Source organism: Cygnus olor, chromosome 3 (assembly GCF_009769625.2).
Source record: "Cygnus olor isolate bCygOlo1 chromosome 3, bCygOlo1.pri.v2, whole genome shotgun sequence".
Taxonomy (NCBI): domain Eukaryota; kingdom Metazoa; phylum Chordata; class Aves; order Anseriformes; family Anatidae; genus Cygnus; species Cygnus olor.
This window is the reverse complement of record NC_049171.1, coordinates 118,962,393-118,983,699: the sequence shown is the minus strand read 5'-3', so window position 1 is coordinate 118,983,699 and position 21,307 is coordinate 118,962,393. Positions and strand designations below refer to the sequence as shown.

General features: G+C 34.7%; 1 protein-coding gene across 1 annotated transcript in view; it reads right to left on the bottom strand.

The window, feature by feature from the left end:
- Positions 1-581: 581 nt before the first annotated feature.
- The window catches only part of CCDC88A (coiled-coil domain containing 88A), a 79,451-nt gene continuing 58,725 nt past the window's right edge, over positions 582-21,307 (bottom strand). Inside the window, 16 exon segments of the mRNA XM_040553027.1 lie at positions 582-1,758; positions 1,760-2,500; positions 4,181-4,446; positions 5,906-5,986; positions 6,974-7,045; positions 7,366-7,569; positions 8,584-8,667; positions 12,630-12,844; positions 13,040-13,132; positions 13,749-13,894; positions 14,264-14,450; positions 15,454-15,597; positions 15,811-16,088; positions 18,378-18,539; positions 19,123-19,299; positions 20,008-20,149. Of these exon segments, the coding sequence (XP_040408961.1) occupies positions 1,483-1,758; positions 1,760-2,500; positions 4,181-4,446; positions 5,906-5,986; positions 6,974-7,045; positions 7,366-7,569; positions 8,584-8,667; positions 12,630-12,844; positions 13,040-13,132; positions 13,749-13,894; positions 14,264-14,450; positions 15,454-15,597; positions 15,811-16,088; positions 18,378-18,539; positions 19,123-19,299; positions 20,008-20,149 (3,268 nt within the window). The 3' untranslated portion in view covers positions 582-1,482.

Genomic DNA, 21,307 nt, shown 5'->3' with positions numbered 1-21,307 from the left:
TCAAGGAACTGTACTTCTGCAGTACTTCTACCCCTCCTTAGTTAAATGTGAAGGAATTGAAGTGCAACTCATGCAGCAGTACCATGACTGCCACAGAACTGCTGGCAAAATAAATTCAATTGGAAAAAATCAGAATAGGATATTTGTTATTTCCAATTAAGTATTTTTCCTTTAGATATATATATATATTTTTTTCATAGCCCACGCAATTTTGAGCTGCAACTGTCAGTAACTATTTCCTCTCAAAAAAAGCACCGACGTCTAAAACCTCATGGAATTACAGCTTGAGTACGGCACAATTTTAATCCGTTGTTTATATTTATCATTGCAAAGTTTCAAGCAATTGCTTGAAATAGTGGCTTATTAAGTAATTACTTTTCAACATTAAATTCCAGATGACCAGCTAAACAGTAATGAGTTATTCACTTAAGCATTCTTATATTCCTATAATTTGGTAAGCAAATTTTAAATTATTTGGCTTCTGCAGCACTAATATTTAACACAGTTTTTGTTATTGTTGCACCTTGTTTTCTATTACATGAGTTACTTATAATAAGAAGAAAAAATGAATTTCCACCATAATCAGTACAAGTTTTTATTACCATACATCACCCGGAGTCTCAGATAACTGTGTTACTTGACTCCTACTGAACAGCATACCTCACCACATTTGTACACCAGACGTGGAAAAAACAATGCATATGAAAGGGAAACGGTGGAAAGGGTCATTTTATCATTGCAAGTGCTGCACACTGTTTACCTCTTAAGAATTATCATTTATGTTTAGGATTATGAATGTTAATTGTAGTTACTTATTAAAATATTTGAATGTTAATCTGAACAAGGATGCATATCTGTTGTGCAAGGTAAGTCATTGAATTATTGGGCTATAACTTGTTCCACGTGCAGAGTGACACACTGGACGTGGCAGAAATGTTAAGAGTGAGATACTGAAATCTCTCTAAATGAAATGCTAATGAAAAGAAGCATTTTTGAAAGAAGGAAAAAAATGCGTTTCTACTCCAAATACATAATCAACATATTACTGATGCATCTGAAAGCACAAACACAACTGAAAAGTACTGTCTTGGACCAAAAATTACATAATTCGCTGTGCCGCTTTTGGCAATGCAGCATGCAACTGGTTTAACATGCATTCAGTTACGTACAGGAGAAAAAAACAAAATATTTGTAATGGATGACAAATTAAATATAGCTTGTATTATAAAGAATTTTAAAGGCATGCAAAATATACACAGTGCAATTAACGTTTCATGCAAACTTTAGTGAAATTACAATTTTACATTCGAATACATGCTAGAGTACACAGCTGAACTCTGTGTCATTCGTCTCAGAAAAAACAACCCATAGATCTAAAAGCAAATCACTTTTTCATTGTGGTGACATTTTTTATAAATCCAGTGGACATTGAAAAAATCCTATGTCATATATGATTATATATTTAAAAATACAATTTTCTTTTCAGACACAACCATACTCATACCACACAGTTTTATTATCTTCAGAAACGAGCAGCGGGGGTTCAGCCTCACTAGTGTTTACACAGGTGGTAGGAGCAAATTCACTAGTTAGAGCTGACCGTAGGTCACTATGATCAGATTTCTGATTAGCTGAAGGCTGTTCTTGACTTTTCAGTACAGATCTAAATGTTGACAGGTTCGCCTGATCAGTTTTTGATGCAGACCTTGGAGGCAATCCACTTATATTACTAACTAATTCAGTGTTAAGGGATAAAAAACGGATGAGCCACAGTAAATGATCTTGTGCTATCATTGCCAGATACACTGACTTTATCATTAAACACATTTGTGCTTAAAGTTTTCTCATGAAAATTTGACCTTTCCATCCTTGAAGTCTTAGGCACATCAAAGTTACATCCTAAATTACGTGGTTTAACTGTATTAGCTGCATCACTTTGTGGAACACAATCTACTCTGTAAGCCACACAGTGCAAAACGTTAGGGGATAACTGTTGTGCTGAGTACTCACTAGATGTTGCTGGAACGCTTCTGTCAGCGGTGGATGGCGCTGGATCAACTGAAACAGGTTGCCTAATATCCTTAGACAAAAAATCATGAATGCTTGTCCTTCGAGTAGTTCCTTCTGCTGTAGAAATTACGCTGCTTGCACGAGGTAAGGTAGCATAAGGATTGCAATCTCTTGATTGTCGCTGTGATACAGTTGCTTGCATCTTTTCTTTAACTGATTTGGTCTTCCCTTGAGTGCCTGATGTAAATTTTATTGGAGAGCTAGTAAAGTAGGCATCTTCAGTTTTACGGAAGCTGGGCCTTACAAGTTGTTCTGGTTTAATGGATCGTCCATCTGAGAAATCAACTGTATTTTTTACACTTAATGACCTCACAATACCACAACCAGCAGATGCCTGTTTTCTTAGCTTTTCCTTTCCTGTCAGCTCAGCAGACTCAGATAAACTTTTCATTACTTCATCTAAAAGATTCTCTTCACTTGCAGATTTCATCTGTCAAAAATATGAAATGTCTTATAAATTTATAATTTCTAATTTTGACTTTTCCTTAAGCAATCTTCATGGACATAAAAAAATTATTCTAAAATATTTTAAAAAATTCTCAGAACTGTAAGTGGTATTATAACGTAAATGTTTAGAGTACACACTCATGAGTTTTCTGTACAGGTTACCTACAAGTAAGTACTTTGAAAACTAGGTGTCAGAGATATCACAAGTACCTGGAATTAGCTCCCGTAATACTGAATAATCCAGTAAATCAGAAGTTGAAAACTTCAAGTTCATCTTCTCACTCACTTTCCCTCTGCCATCACCCATCGATAATTTGCTAAGCAAATTCATATGTGCTATTATTTTAACTTATACTGATAATATGAAGCTAAAAGCTTACATTCTCTACTTATTCAAATAATAAAGACAAGAATCTTAGGAAGTAATACAAAGCACATAACCTTGGTGCCTGAATTTGGATCAGCTGGTTTTCAAACTCCTCTCTTTGGAGAAAAGACTTCAGAAACAGAAAAATAAGTTTTCAGTGAATACTATTCACAGACTCAGAGAAAGACTTCAGTCCTTCAAAATGGTAAAGGTGACAACTTGGAAAAAATTTTTAAGCTAAGATTATTAAGGAAAGGCTCTAGCAGAAGGGTGAAGAGAGATCTCTTGAAGAGCCGCCTTCCAGCCTGAATTATTCTGCGATGCTATGAAAGGGATTTTGTGATTCCTGAACAGCAGTAGACTGACTTGATGACTCAGGTCGTTTCTTTAAGTTCTATTTCCAGAACTGTCTACTGCTAAAGGATAATAAAAGTAATAATAGTAATTCTCTTGCCAGAGAAATCACAAACAATACATAATTTTAAGTAGCTAACAAAAAAATCCAGTGACCTGTTCCAGATTCAAGTCATACACTATGCTAATCAATTCAGCTATGAATATGTATGTTTCCATTATAATTGTGTAGTTAAAAATAGATGGAGTCTGATCCTTATTCTCGATAGGCCCTAGCCACAGTAACTAATTTGCTTTACCCTAGTGGACATCTAAGCTTAGGACAGATCTGCTTGAGAACTAGTGATGAAGAAATTAGAATACTGGCAGAGATGTGATTGATTCTGAGCTTCTAACAAACCTTCAGTGATTTAGAGAAATATTGTCTTATTCCTTCCAGATTTCAATCAGCTCAATGGTCAGGTGTTTAGGTGCTTTGCTCAACAGAGTTAAAAAAAAAAAAAAAAAAAAAACTTTATCTATATCTGTACATATATCTGTATCTGTATATATCTTCCTTTCTCTTAATATAAGACAAATCTGACAATAGCTACTACTGAAGTCAGTGGCTGAACTGGAAGGTGAAAAGTAAATTTCCTTTGAGTTTATGGTCTTCCATCTAAACTCTGGTGAGTGTACCATGCATCAGTACACTGGATAATTTTATGCAGTGGAGATTGACTTTCTCACCTAATTCAGCACCCTAGAAAGAGTGAAGCTGCAAAATTCCAAACTGATATTTATGTAATACAACATGTAGAGTTCATCAGGATACAGTCCACACTACTACTAAATGTACGCATAACCAGAATCTCTACGAACTTTTAAAGCAATTCTACACGCTTTAAGTACTCTATTAATTCTGTAGCCATACATGGTGTAGGAAGTAGTTTTTAAACTAACCTCGCTTGAGGTACTTTTGTTGCTTTCTTCTAAAAACTGCTGCAGGGTAACAACTTCACTTCCAGGAGAACCGTTTTTGATCTGTTTTCCACGACTATCCAGTGTTTCGGGTGTTCTTTGCTGGAGCACAGGACTAGACCTTGTATGACCTTTCAAATACTGAATAGGACTGCTGCTGCTGCTAGACCAAGCCTCGTGTTCATGTAGCAGACTAAATTCTCCACTGCTGTGACTTTGCGGCCTGCTTTGATTGTTAACCACACCTGCTTTTGGAGTAAACAGTATTAAATATCCCGTAACAAAAATATATGAAAGCTGTTAGTATAACCTTACCCAAATTTGAACACTTTCACATTCAGTTAAAAGTAATTCCATTTAGAATACTTAAAAAAAAAAAAAAAATCTAGTTGTCTTATATTGCTCAAACCAAATATGAGTACAATTTCACTCCCCTGATTTACCTCTTACAGCTTTTTCAACATGACATAATAGCTTTTGAATAAAAACTACCTTTCACTTACAATGTGAACCACTATCTACATAACATTGTATTCTGTGAGGCCAAACGTATGCCTCCATTCTTGTTCAGCATGACTGTGAAGTACACATTTTAATGTACTGTAAATTAGTTTTACATTAAATGAAATACAAAAGATGGAATGCAAAACAAGTATTGTCTTGTTGACAATGAAGAACATAGTTCTTCAATAAGAACAATTTTAGAATGTTCATTCTCCAACAGTTTCTGCTATTACTTCTAGTTTATTACAGCTGTTACCTGAAGGAGGCATGCGGCATTAAATGCACAATAAATTCTACAACACCATTTCTGCTTATTTTTCAATAATTGCAAATTGCTTAGAAAATACTGATGAAAAATCAAGTATTTCCTACATCATGTTACTCCTAGGAAATGAAGTAAAGTTTGAAGAATGATAAATTGTTTACAGAAGACATTTCTAATACTTTATACGAACTAGGGCATGGACTACCTTAAAGAATTCTTTGTAAAAGGGATTAATCAAACGGAAAAAAAATGACTAAAAATCTTAAGCTAAAATTCAGCTCTCAATTTCCAAGCATATACTGTTTTAAAAATGTAAGTCACAAACATTAAATGGATCTCAAATTGGCAGTGTTTTACATACAATGGTCTCCAACTAATAATTTTTAAAAAACTTGTTGAATGTCTATTACAAAAAAGTATGTCAAGGCTAATAATATATGGAATTTAGAAAATATTGCTAAATCAAGGAATGTTATTAATCTTTTAAAATCAAAACACAACCGTTTGCAGGACAGTATTACATAGACCATTTGTGTGTTTTGTGTTGTATAACACACAACTTTACAGCAGCAGTGCACAGATGTTTGGATGCTAGGAGAAAAAGCAGAGTAACTTCTCTGTTTAGAAATACAAGATTTTAACATAATTTGGGGGGGGGGGTTCTTATTCTGCAAGATTGTTACTTGGTAAGCTTTGGCTTGAAATAGTTTGAAACTCACATGTCAGTATCATCATCTGAGAATCTATTAAAAATCTAAGTTCTAATACTTGTATCCTTTCCTAATTTGGGGAACAAAGGCTGTGGTATAAAAATGCCTAAACAAAAAAACATGCTATGTTGTTTTTTTCATTTTTGTTGTTTTGTTTTTAACCCATATAGACAATCCTACAAAGAGTAATGGAAATGAAGCATGTATGTAAATTCACCTACAGCATACCTTTGACTTCATGGAGTGAAGCATTGTTATTGCTATTGCTAGTGGATGTTCTGCCACTATCAAGGCTGGCTGGTCTGGAAGCTAAATGGAAAATTAGGAGACACCATGATGAACAAAATTTTAGCAGATGACACGGTACCTTTACATTCTGATCACAGAATGCTCTGAGGCAGGAATCATGCACTATTTCACAGGCTGAGCATGCCCATTGTCAACAAAGTGGTTTCTTACAGATCAGAAAGCGAAGGGATTTCCAGGCAGTCCAAGAGGACACTTTAGAAAAGGGCACTACAGGAATAGTAAGGTACAAGGGAGAGGAAGAGAGAAATAGAGCGCACATTTAGAACTGAAACAGATTGGTTAGTGGGAAACCAGGATTTTACAGATGAAAGGACTGGCATGCAGAAAGCTGCTTGTGATTAGGTCACTTACAACAGATTTGACAAGGAACCTTGCACATTGTTGAAATGCCACGAACAGGAGGAGCAAGAGCATCTGCACAGTTAATGTCCTGTACTCCTATCCAATACAAGGGAAATGCACTGTTATTATCTTCAAAAATGTTTATTGCTCATACTAATTTCAAGTATTTTTAGAAGAGTTAAAACTTCACTTATTACAGCTTTCACTTCATAGCTTTGCTTGAAGGAACATGTCATGATTTTATAAAATACGGTACATGATAAATTTACATTTCACTGAACAATAAACATTGGAAAAGCTGGCCGGATTTCAATTTTTTATTTATTTTTTTTTTAAAGATTGGAATTGTAATAACTGATTTTATTTTACTATCAAATCCAAATACATTTTTAAAAGGCAAAAAAATTTGATCCTGTTCAGATGCACTTCATAGATAATTTCTACTAGAGATATAGAATATCTGATAGTATTTAAGAAGAAAAGATAGTACAAGCAATAATCTGAAGAAATGATGTTATACATTCAAGAGGTATGCAAATCACAGAAAACATGCTCACTCATAATTATACCATTCACGTTTTTTTAGACCTTATTCACATTCACATAATATATCCTTAAGTCATTTAATTAAAATTCACATCTTACCATGAACTCTTGATCCTGTACTAGAATCATCACTAATACCTTGTGGACTTACATCTTCAAAGGATGTAGTATCTATACACAGAGACATAAAAGCAGATGTAAAATAAAATAGATTATAGGCGTATTTATTTCATCGTCTATAAAATATATTAAAATAATTGTCAAAGAGTTTTATTTATGTAACATGTTGTAAGAATAATCCTGAAACATTTTGTAATTGCAGTTAATAAACCTGTTCAGTATCTTATCACTGTAATTCAATTATTCAGGTTGCCAGGTTTTTTTAATTATTTTTTTCTACAAAATGAAAATATAAGTAAGTAAAATGAAGATTTATAGGAAATTGCTGTTACACATAGACACATCATGGTGCAAAAAGCTTCTACCTATACCTTTATTATTTAGCAACTGCTTGGATCTGAAGCCTGTAGAAGAGTTGACAGCTGCAAAGTTGATAGCTGTAGTAGAGAAGGCCATAGCTCCCAATTCTTTTCTCCTTTTACCCGCAGATATATCATCAGGACCCTCCAGATGCTCAGAACTACCTGTCCATTGTCCTCCTGCTAAGACCATGGACTGCACCAGGTCATTCATGGCTGGGATGCAAATGAAAGCAAATGATCAGCATGGTCAATGTATTTGCTTTTGTTCTTATCTTGTATTGCAAAATGTTTGACAGTTTTCTAAGCATTATAGCGTATAGAATACTGCAAGGTACAAGCACAAGATCATCCGTGTTATAACATGCAATCAGCTCAATGAATGAGAAGTGTTGTAAGTCAGAGACTTCTCTGAATTCAGTATGGTTCTTTAAACTGATTTTATTAGGCATAGTCATCATGCTTGTGCTGCAATGATATGCAATATATATGTTAGAAGCCTTGATATACTGTTTGCAATAAGATGGAATGAATAAGGATAAAACGGGCAAGGTGCTAACACAACTATGTCAACAGTGACACGGGATCCTTGAACAGTGCAGGTTACTGCAGGGATATTGTATTTTACATAACAAATAAAAAGATCTGAAAAAGATGACTTCTGATGATATTCACCTTTACTTTGCAAAGACAGAGAAAATTATCCACTACTCTTGAAAAAGTAAAATAAAGTAAAACAAATCAATATAACGTTTTGGCAACAACAACTGATGAATACTTGAAGAGTGACAGACCACCATACAGCCTTGCACTACTTTTTCTACACTTTCTTTAAAAAAAAAATTGCAGCAATTTCTGAAGGCTTATGAAATGTGTAATTTAGAACTACTGATGTTAACACAGTGCACTGTAAATTTATATACACAAATGTGTATATAGACAAATATGTATACAAATACATGTAATCACAATGCACTGAATATATATGTATGTGTGTGCTTGTGCATGTAAATGTGTGGGTACATGTGTGTGCACATATGCACATATATAAGGTATTCAGTGCCAAGGTTTAAAAAAAGAAAAAGCTCCAGCTCCTTGTATAGTAGCAGGACTTGCACATTGCAAAATAGGAGGAAAAATAAAGCGCAGTCCAGGGAGAGGTTAGTGAAAAATTAGTAATGGAAGCCAGTGTAGCCATTTAAAAGAAGCTGAACTGTCATAAAGTCTTACACATGGAGCGACGGTAGAAGGCCTTCATTTTGTCTTTTTCCTTCGGTCTGTTCCTCAAAAAGGGCAGTCTTTTCAGTGCAACCACTTTTATGTCATAGCATGAGGAAAAACGGAAACAGGGAAATGAAAGAAAAAAAGGGAGAAGAACAGATGGAAGTTAAATGTTGAAACTAAGGACAGAAATGAATGTCTGAGTTTAAGCTATGTATGCTATGCTAAAAACTATCACTCTCATGCTTCTGTGTGACAATGAAATATGAAAACTACACCAAAATATGAAAACTACACTATGAGAACTTTAATATACTCAGAAATGCACCGAAAATAATGGTGAAGAGTGTAACACAGTTTGAAAGTCCTAACTACCATCATGAAAAACTAAACGCAAGTGCTTTGCAGATTATAAAAATTGACTGTAATTTTTTTTACTGTGAAAAATGTATTTCTTGAACATAAAGAAAAATGTGAAGCAGAAAAAGTTCCAAATGAAAGTAATCAAGTATAAACTATACTTTAAAATCTGAACATATCACTATTTTTTGAGAATAACTTTTGTAATTTTTTGCTTATTGTCTACAGCAGGAAACAATCTTCATTTGTTGTATTTTTTGCTCATTACTAATTTTGATCACTTACTGTCTTCTTGAAAAATTACATGGACCTTACGCTCAAATAACAATGTTTACTTGCACACTGATTTTAGTATTTTACTGAAATATCTGTAAATCAAATCAAACCTGTAATTAGAAAAATAAAATAAAAACGTATTGGCTGGAATGATATACACCAAATTTTTGACTGAAAGAATACCAAAGATTAAAAAAAAATAGCAAAAGAAAATCCAGATGTGAGTGTTACTGCTATATTTTAGGAAGGATAAAGGAAAGTTAAAACAACATATAATTACAGGAGTTAAAATTTCAAGTAGTAATAAAAGATGGGGAGTGGGAGGGGGAAATCACACATTAATCTTGTCCTTAGGTTCAGCTGTTCTCCATTAGTAACTGATTACTGGCAGACACCTGCATCTGGAAGCATCAGGTAAACGTGTCAGCTGACTGTGAAGTATATAGGAGCCACATGCAAAAAATTAGGATATAAAGATACAGGAAGAAACAAAAAAAAATGGAATTATTGAGAAATTCTTATTTATGCAAATGTGAAAGCAGTGTAGAACAATCTATCAGCCCAGGAGCTGCTTATTTTACCTCCCTGAAGTGACTTTTCAGGACACATGCTTTGTCATTTGCTTTTGTTTTCTACTCAGCCAATGGCTTGTTATACAGCCATTTCTGTTTTATACAGGAGTACATATATACATATATGTTTACGAGTGCATGTGAACTACCTTGAAACAAATACCCCTCTCCATCACATTATTCTGTGTTAGCACTTAGAACAAGTAGTCTACAATGCTATGTAGTCTTCAAGCAGCATGCAGTAGTCCAAGTCAAACCAGAGCAATACCACACTGGGCAGCCCAATATATTTCTATTACTTCCACGAGGATGCGATGTGTCTACTACTGGTACTATTAAAAGATGACAGGCTTAGTAACAGCCTTAATTCCTTGGAATACTGTTGCCAATCTGAAACACCTGAAGTGGAAGCTCACAAAAGTAATCCGTTTTTCTCCACAAAAAAAAAAAAAAAAAAAAAAAAAAAAGATTCCACTTGCTTGCCTTGAGTTTTCTATGCAAAAGCTCAGAATGGTATCCATCCCCTCCAAGAGGAAAGGCTCTGCAGAAACCAGATGTCAGATCCACAGCACTCACCTGATTCAATCACTGAATACAGTTGTGAAAAGCAAAGGTGAAACTCTGCAGTCAGGAGCATCCAGCATTCACACTGCTTGCAGGATTTCACCAGTGCTGCAAATGTTCCCAGCCATACAGGCAGCCCCTCATTTGAGAGTACCTCTGGAAACAAAGAGCTTCAAGCACTCTGTGAGCAGATGAAAACAATCTCAGGTGCTGTCTTCCTTTTTCAACAGCATAACCTGATCTTTGCACCAAGATCACCTGTCTTTCTAAGAGAACAGGTCTCTTGAAAACATCTGCATGAGAGTGTCCTGTATTAGGAAAACACTCTGTCTCCACTATCTTCAAAAGAAAAAAATCTACAGATTTCACATAGCTAATTATTTATCAGTCGTGGTAGCAGAGTAATACATTTGGACATCTGTATCTCCTCACCTCCTCTGACAGAGGTTAAGGGATAGGAAATCTTTATGTCACAAAGATCATTAGAGGACAAAGAATAACATAGCTTTTGAGAGCACCACTGATTTGTGTCACTGGCTGCAGTCTGGGGAATGAAAATTACCTTCTCTTGCTTCCTGAAGGATACAGGAGGATTTTCCATCTCAACAGTTCCTGCTGGGACCACCTCCATTTGCAGACACAGGCGATCAGTGTGGACCAGAACCTGTCCCTTCCCTTGGCGCAGACTGCCTTCAGTCAGTGTGAAAAGCTACAACACCTGAGTAGTTGCTTAGACAGGGGGCAACTTCCTGATTTCCTTTCTTATAGTTTTTTTTTTTCATGGAGGCCACTACTTAAGAGAATAGAAAGTAGCCACAGTATCATGATATTTAGGATTTACAATCATTCTAAAAGAAGAAGAAATAGACTGCAAAATGTGTACCACTACTGGTTCTTTTCACACTGACATATTCTAGTCCTAACTCTGTGAAACACAGACTGTCTCAGTAAGATAGTCAGCACTGAACTAGCACCTAATTTATCCAAATTCTATCCAAAAATATGGTTTCCATGGTGACATGTAATGGAGGAAAGTTGGGATTCCAAATTAGATCAGCCCTTCCAGTTTGTGCATAAATACACTGGGATTAAAAGGAACATGAACAAGGCCCATACAGTACAAAATTAATGAGGTCTGAAAAACTTCAAACTTCTTTTGAGGGTTAGCCACCGTTAACTTCAACCTTGGCTCTATCAAGAGGAAAAGTGCTTTGAGTGTAGCAGCAGCATGCTCAGCTGCACTCTACAAGGTCCCAAGTATCAATGCAAAGAATATTGTCACATAAAAGGGCCCTTCCAGACCATAAAATCATTGATGCACCTGACCTGATCCAAAGCGTGCACACTGTTGATTGAAACACACTTGTAAACATTCGCTATAGCTTCAGTCAGTCCTGAACTCCGCAAGACTTCCAATTTACATTCCAAAAGCCCCAGTTGTGTTTCTTTATTTAGAAGTACCAGTTTTGAATCTTTACATACCACCCTTAGGCTGAAAAATGCTAAGCTCCCCAAAACTGACAAGTTAGCAATGAAAGCAATAGTTTACCCTCAAACTTAAATTTTATTATTTAAAATAAATCACAACTCTGATTTAAAGTTTCCCTGAAATAGTGCTTTTAGATGCCTTAAAGTTTATGTAGTAACCTTAAAAGAAAAAATACACCATAATAGCTTTAATCATTTTTAATACAGTAAATTCATAGCTGGCTCAAAAATATTGATCTGATGCCTTGTGAAACCCAAGACATAAAACTTCCTATTGCATACTCAGTATCAAAAAACTTCATCACTGATTTTTTGTGATGCTGGAGAAACATCTTCAGACAGAAGATCTGTTTAGGATCTGAAGGATGTTAGCACAGTCACGGCTTGGAAAGCACTTTCAAAGACAAGGGGAAGGATTAATGCTGGGACAAGAGGGAGAAACAAAATACGGTGCTTGTGGTGGTATCTGACAATCTATACAAAATTCTGTTCACCTGACACAGTGACACTACCTACTTCATCTTACCTAAGTAAACATATTTTGACATCTTTATTTATAGCTGCAGAAATGCTAAAAAAAAAAAAAAGCATCTGCCCATACACTCAAGTCTGCATGAAGTCAGTATAAATTTGTCACTAATCAGAAAATCCAGGCTCGTTTCCTAAAGACTTCCAGAATTATCTGTAAAAAACCTTGAGAACTCATAGGTTTTCTCAGCACCATTTTTAAATATATCAAAAAAAAACATTTAGCTGAGAAGTATTAAAAGAGAAGAAATGTTCTGCTGTACTCACTACTACTCTTTTTGGTTCCCAGGGTCTGGCCATCTTCAAGAGAATTTGAGCCTACTGAAGAACTATCTTGACTGTCCTGGTGGGGCAGCTGAAGAAATCCTTCACTGGATTCTGAACGGGTAGGCGTAAGGGTCACAGATTTCAAACGTTCTCGATTAGCATCCTTCTTGGATTTTATCAGCTTCTTCATCTTCAGAGCAATCCAGTTACCCCTTCTGTTATCAATAAGACAGTACATTTATTGCGTTTATATTAGATTACTTAGGTCTTCATATTTTTCCTGATTTGTATGCAAGAACAGACATGATTCTGCTCCTCTGAAGTTGAACAAAATCTTGTCTTTCAGACAGAACAGAACGGGTAATAGTGTTTTAGATTTGTGTTTATTTTTATACAATATTCATCACTACCTTCTTGGTGGAGATGGCTCATAAAATTTATACTGATCCATTATCTTCTCTTCCAACTTCTCCTTCTGTCGCCTTAATTCATTTAGCTTGTCACTGTAAACAGAAATTAATGATAATGTATGCTTAGAAAATGTATATATAACATGTGAGTAACATGATCCTCTGGATATGTTATCTGAAAGCTGTAGGTTTTCATGCAAAATTCTTACGTAACAGCTGTTTCTTATTGGAAAAAATCAAGAAAGTGAGATAAAGAAAACAAGCATTCTTCTGTTTAACACCACAATATATCATTATGAATATTTCCACTAGCTTTGTTTATTATACAACAGAAGTTTGCCTTTTTTTTTTTTTTAGTAACAACGTGCACATGGGCTATACCAGAATCATTTACAAACATAGCATATTTTCTCTCAAATTCACTAAAAGGGTTACAGTTTTCAAACAAATCTATCATCTCCGAATGGGGAATAAGTAACATTTTTATTAGACATTTCACCAATAATGAATGCAGTTGCACTCATCTTTCAGATCTAAAAATAAAATGCTCTTAGTTTTAATTATCTGCTTTTCACACATAATTTGTTATTTTAAGAAGAGAAACACATGCTACTCCTGAAACATTAATTTCTATATACAATGAAAGTTTTTTTTTTTAATATTATGTAACTGCCCTAATCACAGTAATTTAACTGTTTTTAAAACTCACATGTACTGCCTTTGCTCTACATGGAAGAGATCCTTGCTTTCCATATTCTGCTCAAGTAATGTTCTATTTTGTAGCATTAATGTCTGAATTTGATCTAGTAGATGTCTGTTTTCCTCCTCCAGATTTCCTTTAAGCTGGCTAAGCAGCTGTTAAAATAAATGAAATGGTATGTACATAACTATATGTGAACATATTTCACACACAGATGATATTATCAAAAAAACTTAGGCCTACAATGTATTTAGACAGTCAAATCAAACAGAAAACTTAAAATCATGACTCAATGGGTAAAATCTTCTTTGATGCTTTAAATAACTTACAGTTTACCTAACACAAACTGCAATTTTTCTACGGCATGTACAACAGACAAATTCATTTGTCTTCAGACTCATGACGTTATCTATAATCCAAATGTCAAATTCTCAAGCACTTCATAAGATTTTATGAATCTGTAAATAAGCTTACACAAACATCGCAACAATACCAGTCCTACAAACAGGATAATTGTCACATACCTCACATTGATTATTTAATTTGGTAGATGTAATATCCAGTTGTTGGTACTGTTCTCTAAGTTTAGAAAACTCAGCTTCTAATCGCGTTTGTTCTAGTTTAGAATTGTTCAATAATGTTTTCAGATTCTTATGATCAGTTTGCAGAACTTCATTCTCTCTTAAGAGTTGACTGTATGTATGAGCAAGCCTGGAATTAAAAGAGAACATAAAAGAATACATGCATGTAAAAGGAAATGTATTCATGACCCACACTCCCCCCTGAAACATGAAACTTCCAGGCTTTGATGCTACTTCACAAAATACACGTAAGAATTTCTTGGTATCACATGCTGTAGGTAAGTTATCTGTAAATCTAAAATTCCTAGGTATGTATCAAGTCTTTACACAGTCTGGGTTCTCCAGATTTTTAAAAATAATTAGGATTTCTAAATGTGGACATAAAAACTAATTTTAAGACATCACTTTTCAAAATATGAAATTCTCACAAAATAGCTAAGATTTCTTGCCAACACAAAAGAGTAAGTAAATAGGAATGGTCCAAACCTTGGTAACTGCATAAGCTGTGTATGGACCCTTAGGCTCCCTTTGCTCCTACCCAGCTCTGCCACGTCCCTTTCTAAAAACAATTTCCAGTTCCCACTAATTCTTCTCATACAACACCACAGGCAGAAGGCATTTCATTGCAAACTTCTCTGCCAGATGAACAACTCTTAATGCCTCTTCTTGAGGTGGATAAGTATTGTACTATGTAAACAACAATATTAATTTCAACCAGACTATTTAGGGCGACCTGTACCTCAGTAGTAGGGATCAAACTGGCCTTCACCACCCACAACACTGAATTTCTACTCCTACCAGCATTAACCGGTCATTCTGCCTCTTAAGCAACTCACAGAGAATGGTTTGCTCCCTCTACAGCCCACATCCACACAGCACAGTGCATGGCCTGGCATTCTTAAGATGCTATGTGGAATTCAGTATAGTCAGCATGCAATAATTACGCTTTATGGGTTTTTGTTTTGTTTTTTTAACTGTTCCCTCTTCAGTTTTCCTAAAGTAATTATACCATAGAACAACAGAGTGTGTTTCTGTAAGGTACGTATCGTTAATATTCTGGGGCACAGCATCAGGTATCAAGATAAATGAGAGGATGCAATGCTTGTTTAGACTGCACCAGTGTTTTGCTTTACCTATCATTTTCATCACGAAGTTTCTTATATTCTACTGCTACAGTTTCATGTTTTTCATTTTGCTGAAGCATTTTCTCCTGTTCTATCTTGAGCACTTTCTCCAACTCTTCCAACTGCACTTTCTGTTTCAGCAACTGATTGTACCTGCAAACAAGAATTGTATTTAAGTTTCTTTTTTTTTTTTTTGGAACAATAAAACATGGAGATTTTTTTTTTTGAAAATGTGATCTTTCAAAGTTTTAAGATCTTAGTGTTATATTTCAGGAATACAGATTTTATTCATCATGGGTATACAGCATTTCTTGCTGTTTAGTCAGGATCAGTCTTCTAATTATAGTCATGCATATTAGTATTTACCTATCTTCTAAGTCCTTATGCTCCACCTCCAGATTTTTGTGTGCAGATTTAAGACTTCCATGTTTAGCAATCAGCGATTCATACTCAGAAGCTTGGCGTTCATGTAGGTGTTCCAGTTTTTCATGATCTTTGAGAAGTGAATCATACAAGGATTTCAGATCCTCATGATCCTTGAGCACACATTCATTTTCATTTTCTAGTGCAGACTGTTGGATCAACAGTTGAGCATTCTGATTCATAAGAGATGTACTTTGAGAATTAAGGGTGGAATTTTCAACCTGCAGTCATAAACATTTGACAAGAGTTGCACATTAATTTCATAGACTGGATCATCTTGTCTGTATCATTCTATTGAAGGATTTCTTGAATGTTCAATTCATTATCTCAGCAACCTTCTAGTTACTCCATTACCTGAAAGCCTTGAATGGAAAGGCTTTTATTTCTTATATCCTAACAGACAACTCCAATTTGTAAATGTTGTTAGATCTGATGGAAAGTATTCCTGTGGAAGAGTACCATTTCTCTAAGAGTTATGTCAGAACAGTATTTATGCCCATTAACACATTCAAGCTTTCAAAATAGGACATATAAAAATCTTTACTTGTGTGCTTCTAAAAAAGATTAACCTCATCTAATCCTTGGATATCTTAAGGAATTAAGGATACCTGACATGTTTGTCATCTGACCTGCAATAGTCTAGTTTCCTCCTCTTTCCTATTCAAAAAAAGGATGAAAAGAAAAAAAATCAACTACTAAGGCTTCTAATACCCTCAGGGTATCTGCTAAGGAAAAAAAAAAAAAAAACAATCACTGCAATGCATGCTGTTACTAAGGAACAAATCCCTTTCTGTTGGAACTGCAGCACTCTGCTACAATGACAAAGCTGAACGTTTCACTGGAAATGAAGTAATGTCTGATGGCAAGCGTATACTGTAAAACTTCAGACTGAATTCCAAGTTCGCTTTAGTACAGAATTCCCAGTCACTGTTTAAGAAATTCTTTCTCTTGTTTGTTCTTTATGGGTATCAGGAAGAATACTAGAATTACAGTTGCCTAAGAACAGCCTTGACATAGTCTATATAGACTTCAGTCTTAGTTCACATTTCAGATTTAGTTAACAGTCACTCTCATTTTCATGAGCATACTTCACCTTTCATTTTGATTTAGAGTTAATAGAGAGTTGTCTTGCAAGTGGAACTCCCTTTCTTGGACTGCTGGGTGCAACATCCTCCTGTCATCCCCAGCAATTAAAATTACATTGCTTGGTGAGATTCACCACAAAAAAAAAAAAAGGCAGAAAATGCTTCCCCTTCTAACTCATTGTCCCAGTACTTTGACTTATCTATGGTTGTTTTATTCTCCAGCTTTATCAGACAGGAAAGGCCTGTGCTGTTATGCAATCCATTAGGCAAAAAACAAACTGCCTAAGATATTCCTGCTATTTTGACAAATATAATTACAAAATACTCAAAGAGTTCTGAACCCCAGATATATACCCTCATCTGTCTAGAACAGTCAAGGATGCCCGTGTCCACTAATTTTTTTAACAACTAGATGAGACACACTATGTGCACAAACGTTCTGTTTTGTTCACAGGCTTGCCAGACACAAAGGGGAGTACTGTGCACTAATTAGATTTCAATGTGGTAGATAGAAAGTGCATCTGTGGTACAACTGGGTTCTGCTTTCCAGCAAGAGACAGAAAGATGACTTGAAGCATTCACAAAATGCATTATTTGTTCACCCTTTTAAAGATTCCCTCTCTCATGGATTTGTCTGTTTTTCATCATTTTTGGCATTTTGTTTACTATTTGTGCTGAACTGTGGATTTCGTATCTCCCCTTTAAGTATTCTTACAGCTCCAAAAAGGATTTGATTCATTAACAAGAATATTTCATTTATCAGAAGAAAAAAAAAAAAAACATATGCATTTGACAACACTGTTGAAACATGAAGGATGATATATGAATTTTGGCCACGATGGCTGGAGGACTCTGCAGTAAAACATTTTTATAATTTCCACGGCTGCTCATTACCTTTTTTTCTACCTCTGCATTATCTGAATTACATCTTTGCATATTTATTTTTATGCAATTTTCAAACCTTTTTGCAAATGCTCTGTATTTACTAACATCTTGATTTTCCTTTTAGGTATGACTTTTACTTATATATTTATTATTATATCTATAAAAATAGACGAAATAGATTTATTAGTCTCTTTGGAGATGCTAACTGCTTTCATGACCTATTTTAGAAGTAAAAAAGAAATTAAAAAAAAAATCTTACAAAACTGGGTAACAGTCTTCTTTACTCCTGAGTATGAAGTCAAGGGTTTAAATAGGATAAACGCAAATGATTAAAAGCAACTTCTGGAAATTTTATTCTTTATCAGCCATCACAAAATATTATTTGACTGCTCCTAGTGCAGATTATTTGTATGTTACTTCCACTTCCATGTCTGTACGAGAATCAAAACATGATTTATAGCATTTCTGTTAGCTTTAAAACTTTCACTTGAAAACTTTTAAATTAATTTTGTATTTAAAAATAAAATATTCTAATATTACCTGAAGCTTGGCATTTTGAGTTTGTAAAGTTGTATTTTGTTCTTGTAGAGAAACAGTCTGTCTCTGAAGTGCAAGAATCTGAGCCTGCAGATTACTATTCTGTGTTTCAAGCTGCTTTAATTGTGTTTTCAGTGCTTGTTTCTCTGCCTGCAGTGTAGCATTCTTTGAACAAAAAAAAAAAAAAGGAAAGAAAAAATTTGAGTTCATGTCTGTTTACTGAACTTCAAGTAGAACTGTTTTTCCAGAACAAATAAAGCAGCATGACTTATACTACTATGATTCTTTATGCTTTAGCCTCAATAGAGAAAAAGGATTTAAAATAATCACAGGTATTTCCAGAGGAGAACAAACTGTGTCACCTTATATAACAAAGTAACATATAATGATACTGCTATAGATTAAGATTTAAAAAATGCGTAAATAACATTAGACCTACGTAGGAAGAGTAAAGAAATCTCAATGACTAGTGTAAACAAATATTATATAAGAGAGATTTGTGAGGTATCTGTGAATTCAAAAAGTCAAATTCAGGTTTATATTTTTTCCTTTTAAATACCGGTCAAGTGCTTTATGGCATCTGTCAGTGCAGAATCCAGCTGTATCATACACTATTTTATACAGATTATGCTTAGTCTATAAACTAGGTCATAAATTGCACACCTCCTTAAGAATATTCTCATTTGTATTACTGGAGCAGCTCACAACAAATACTTAAAATCAGAATAATAGAAAAAGCACATCTTACATTCCTTTCCACTTCTATTAATCTATCTTTAACTTTCAGTAATTCTCTAGTAGTTTCCTGATTTTCTTTCTCCCACTTATTGACAGACTGATTTTCTTCTCCACTTCTTGGAGGAGAATTCTGAACCATCCTTTCCTCTTCTTGTCTTTGTTTGAGGGCTTCATAGTTCTTTTTCACCTAAAATTATTTAGAACAACTTACATTAGGTTTAAAATTTTCCATTTTCAACATCCTATTACATGACCATACCACTTTTCAGAGAACAGAAAGTGCAATATGTACATATCTTACTGTATTTGTAAATTTGTTTTCTGTATATATTTGATGAGATGATGTACAAATAACATATGGATACTTGTAGCTTAACCATAATAAACACTTAAGACAGGTATGACTACGAGACCAACAAAGAGACCTCTACTCCGTATTTTACTTTAGTGCTTTCAACTGCAACTCCCCAACTTTTATAAAGTCCAACAAATCAAGGAGTTTTTTTTGTTTGTTTGTTTTTTGTTTTTTTAACCACTCCTCTTAGGCTGCTCAAGGCAGACCAGAAAACGCAACTTACTAAAAAATGACTATTTTTGGCATTCCCCAATCAAATAAACTCCAGATTATTAATCTACCTGACACATTCAATGACCACTGAATCAACTCCGCCACACCTTTTCATGTGATTTCAACACCAGGCCTATATTACTGAAGTTTTAAAAAGCAGTCATACTTTTGTCCTGCTTTACATTACTCTAAAAACACCCCCCCCCCTTTTTTTTTTCCTCTCTTCCCTTTCCTTTCTTAAACTAAAAGGTCAAGCAAAGTATAGAAACAACAATAGCTGATATATGGATCATTTAATCTTACAAAAAAATATGTCATTCTCCTTACTGTTTTAAGCTCTTGACGGAGTTGCTGGTTTAAATTTGTTGATTCTTCTAAACGAGCCTCCAAAGCAGCAATTTTTTCTTCTTTTATTTCAAGAGACTTCTTAAGTGTGGATTCTAATTTTGACTCCAGAAGCTTGTACCTACTGATCAATGACATCCCAGAAAGAAAGAAAAATTGTATTTTGGAAAATTATTTCAGGTATTTAAATTTTGAAGAGTTCTGAAACAGCAGCCCTGTAGCTACATTCAAAAACACATGAATGCTGACTATTCAAAAGCATGAAGACACCTTGGTATTAATACCAAGTTCTTTTTCTAAAGCAAACAGAAGGCAGCAATCCAAAACATTTTTTAATCCTTCATTTTTGAAAACATTAGATATATAAAAAGCAACATTCAACTACAGCACTAGTCTGCTGGCTTTATTTGGATCATTAGCGTGTGTGTGATGACAGCACTCTTCCTTCTGGCTCCACTCCAGTGAATCCTGCAGGGACCTGAACTAAATTCGAATATGAAGTATTCAGAGAGCAAGATTTTCATCAATTTCCATTTCCTGCCTGCTTAAAAAGAGGAGACACTAGGGAAGGAGAAGAACACAGTTCTTTGCAGGTGCATACTCATTTGATGCGTAAGTGTGCGAATTGCTCACTCAGCCCAGCTGCTGGGATTTTAAGACTGTTACCACTCCTGATGTGTATGATTCCAGTTTTTAACATATTTACAATATTGTAGGGTATATAGAAAACTGAAACCACATATTTGGGAGAGAAGTGATAAGGATTTAGAATATATTATTTCGAAACAGTATCTCCTGAAACTGTCAGTGTACAATATTCTAATGCATTATTAGTCCTTTTAAAAAAAATTACTTCAGAATGCTACACTCAATCACTTTTCAACAGTTTCATCACTGTACATGTGTTCAAAATTTGAAAAACATCCCACTTTTGCCTGCAGTAGGATAAAATAAAACAAGCCATAAATATTCCCCTTCCTAATCTCAATTGCCAAAGAATCTATCAGCTAAGTGAAAAGAATAGATTGCAAGAGACTCCTGAACTGACAATAGCATTAAATCTATGCAGGAACTGGAGCAGAAGACCAATGGTAAGTAGAAAGATGTCCAAAAACATTATGTAGTAGTATGAGAATTCTAGATTTTAGGGTATGAAAAATAATTTTCAGGGATTTAAGAAATACAGGCATTCTACAACCAGTAGAACACACACCATTTTATCTTATTGACCTGAAGCATATATTCAGCTGCAAATGAGAAGTTTCGTTACTGCAAAGTTATA